Raw genomic sequence first — 2,746 nt, forward strand, 5'->3', positions numbered from 1 at the left:
CCAATACACTTCTTTCTCTCTTTCTGCCCAATACGCGTGCACGTACGAGAACTGTACCAATCCTACATGGCATGCTCGAGAGGCTGCCGAGGTTCGCTCTTGGAGAGTGTAATGTGCATATCTGTGTATCAGACCCATCTCGAGCATGCCATGTAGGATTGGTACAGTTCTCGTACGTGCACGCGTATTGGGCAGAAAGAGAGAAAGAAGTTATAGTTGAGGTTGTAGCCACCTTCTACATCATATATATGTGCGATTGCATCTAATCAATACATTGTGTAATTTCATCCCTTTTTTAATAAAAAGGTAGATAGATTTCTACCTTATGCATTCAAAACGGGCCAAGGGTCCGGATGACATGAGTCATTTTCATGAAGGTCGTGTAATTCCATCATCATACACTGATTTAGTACCACGGGTGGTGTATTATACTACAATTTCATTTCAGGTGCGATCGATCGACGATCAGTTTAATATGGATGGTACTACACTACTAGGCTAGTATATATGGTTTGGGAGAAAAAAGACGCATGCAAAAGGCGAAGCTGGGGATGCCATAAGCACATGCATGCACTGGACTGGACCAAAGGAAAGGATAGAGGGAGTGGTTCGATCGGGCAGTTGGGTTGTGTGTTGGATCGGTTGGCTTCGCACTCCCTTTTGCCCAATCTCGCCCGTCGCCATTGCTATATCATCCCTACCACGCCGTGCTTTCCCCCAACACTCACAACCACTACAAACCTGCTGCACCAACTGCTTCGTCTCGACCACCTCTACCTCTAGCTCGCTCTTACTCCTTTCCTTTCCTTTTCCACGCTCTCGCCAACAATCCAAGCTACACTAGTACCTAACCAAGTGTAGAGAGGAGGATGCCGAGGCCATGGAGACCGGTGCTGGCGTCGGCAACCAAGTGCTGCAGCTCCGAGGACGCCGTGGTGGCCGGGAACGGGCTCACAAGCTGCCGCCCGGCACGCTCCGAGTTCTCACGCCGTCTCGCCTCCTTCCGCCGCCTTTCCTCCATGACCAACAGCCCCGCCACGCCCAGGGACGGCAAGGACGACGAGGCCGCCGGGGGGATGGGCGTGGGCCCCATGCAGCTGCACTCCTTCAGCCTCAACGAGCTCCGCGGCGTCACGCACGACTTCTCCAGCGGCTACCTACTCGGGGAGGGCGGATTCGGCACCGTCCACAAGGGCTTCGTCGACGCCGGCATGCGGCCCGGCCTTGAGCCCCAGCCCGTCGCCGTCAAGCAGCTCGACATCGCCGGCCACCAGGGCCACAGGGAGTGGCTGGTAATATAATCCTTGCCCGCTGTTACGTACGGTTGTCAGATTCCTAGTCAGTCCTCCAGACCAACCCTAACTAACTAGTAATTTGATTGCATGGGGATGGGGTTGCAGGCCGAAGTGATCTTCCTTGGGCAGTTCCGGGACCAGCACCTGGTGAAGCTACTCGGGTACTGCTGCGAGGACGAGGAGCGCCTCCTCGTCTACGAGTTCATGCCGCGCGGCAGCCTCGAGAACCACCTCTTCAAAAGGATATCCGCGACGCTACCGTGGGGCACCAGGCTCAAGGTCGCCATCGGCGCCGCCAAGGGCCTCGCCTTCCTCCATGGCGCCAAGCAGCCCGTCATCTACCGGGATTTCAAGGCGTCCAACATCCTCCTCGACTCGGTACGTTCCGTCCTTCACGAAGTGGCATGCATCATCGAATTGGATCGATCTACCGGCAGTCTCGTAATTAAAGTTGTGTGTGTAACTGATCGTCGACCGGTGGAACTAACAGGAATTCACGGCGAAGCTGTCAGACTTCGGACTGGCCAAGATGGGTCCCGAGGGGGAGGACACGCACGTCACCACCCGCGTCATGGGCACCCACGGCTACGCGGCACCCGAGTACGTGCAGACAGGCCACCTCACAATGAAGAGCGACGTGTACAGTTTCGGCGTGGTGCTGCTGGAGCTACTCACGGGCCGCCGGGCCATGGAGCACGTACGCGGGCGGGGCGCGCATGCTAAGCAGACCATCAAGCTCGTGGAGTGGACCCGGCCCTACCTCGCCAGCAGCCGCCGCCTCCGCTGCATCATGGACCCTAAGCTGGCGGGGCACTACTCAGTCAAGGGCGCGCGCGGGCTGGCGCACCTGGCGGTGCAGTGTACCAGCACGCAGCCCCGGGACAGGCCAAGCATGGTCGCTGTGGTCGAGGCGCTCGAGCGGCTGGAGGGGCTCAAGGACATGGCCGTCAGCATCGGGCTCTGGCCCACCACGCCCGTGGCCGGGAGGAACGCGCTCTCCGCCAAATTTCGAGCCGAGATGGAGGGTGCCGGCACCGGCAGCGGTGCTGTCTTGAGGCGCAGAAGCGCGTCCGCCAAGCTGCCGTGATCTGCTTGCCACGTCCACCTACCTGCCACGACGTTTTATCGCGCATTGTATGTGCGCCTGTTGTACGTGTGTAAAAAAACCTTACTTTGTACTCGAAGTCTGAAATGAATCTAGAACTCCAAATTCTTGAAATCAGCACCCTGTCTTATCTAATCCCGATTTATCCCGGCTCTTCTTGGCTGAGAAGTTGTTTGTCTCCGCCGGAATTGCACACGTGGCAGAGATGTGGCAATCACAGCCAGCCGGTGTAAGCATGGTGATGATTTGTAGTAGAAACGTTGATGGTTGTTTACGAACAAGCACACATGCCACTTCTTTGCTTGATGGTCTGAAGGTGGTGATGATTTGTTCTAGTACATTTCTA

The 2,746-nt window shown here is 56.4% G+C and overlaps 1 protein-coding gene across 1 annotated transcript; it reads left to right on the plus strand.

Moving 5' to 3' along the window:
- The first annotated feature begins 639 nt into the window (after positions 1-639).
- Positions 640-2,517, plus strand: LOC147975441 (putative serine/threonine-protein kinase PBL15). Its single transcript, XM_087518158.1, has 3 exons — positions 640-1,292; positions 1,401-1,673; positions 1,786-2,517. The coding sequence occupies exons 1-3, from the start codon at positions 870-872 to the stop codon at positions 2,380-2,382; spliced, it is 1,293 nt and encodes a 430-aa protein (XP_087374284.1). The 5' UTR covers positions 640-869; the 3' UTR covers positions 2,383-2,517.
- Positions 2,518-2,746: the final 229 nt, after the last annotated feature.

Source organism: Triticum urartu, chromosome 4A, assembly GCF_056163025.1.
Source record: "Triticum urartu cultivar PI428250 chromosome 4A, HENAU_Tu73, whole genome shotgun sequence".
Lineage (NCBI taxonomy): Eukaryota > Viridiplantae > Streptophyta > Magnoliopsida > Poales > Poaceae > Triticum > Triticum urartu.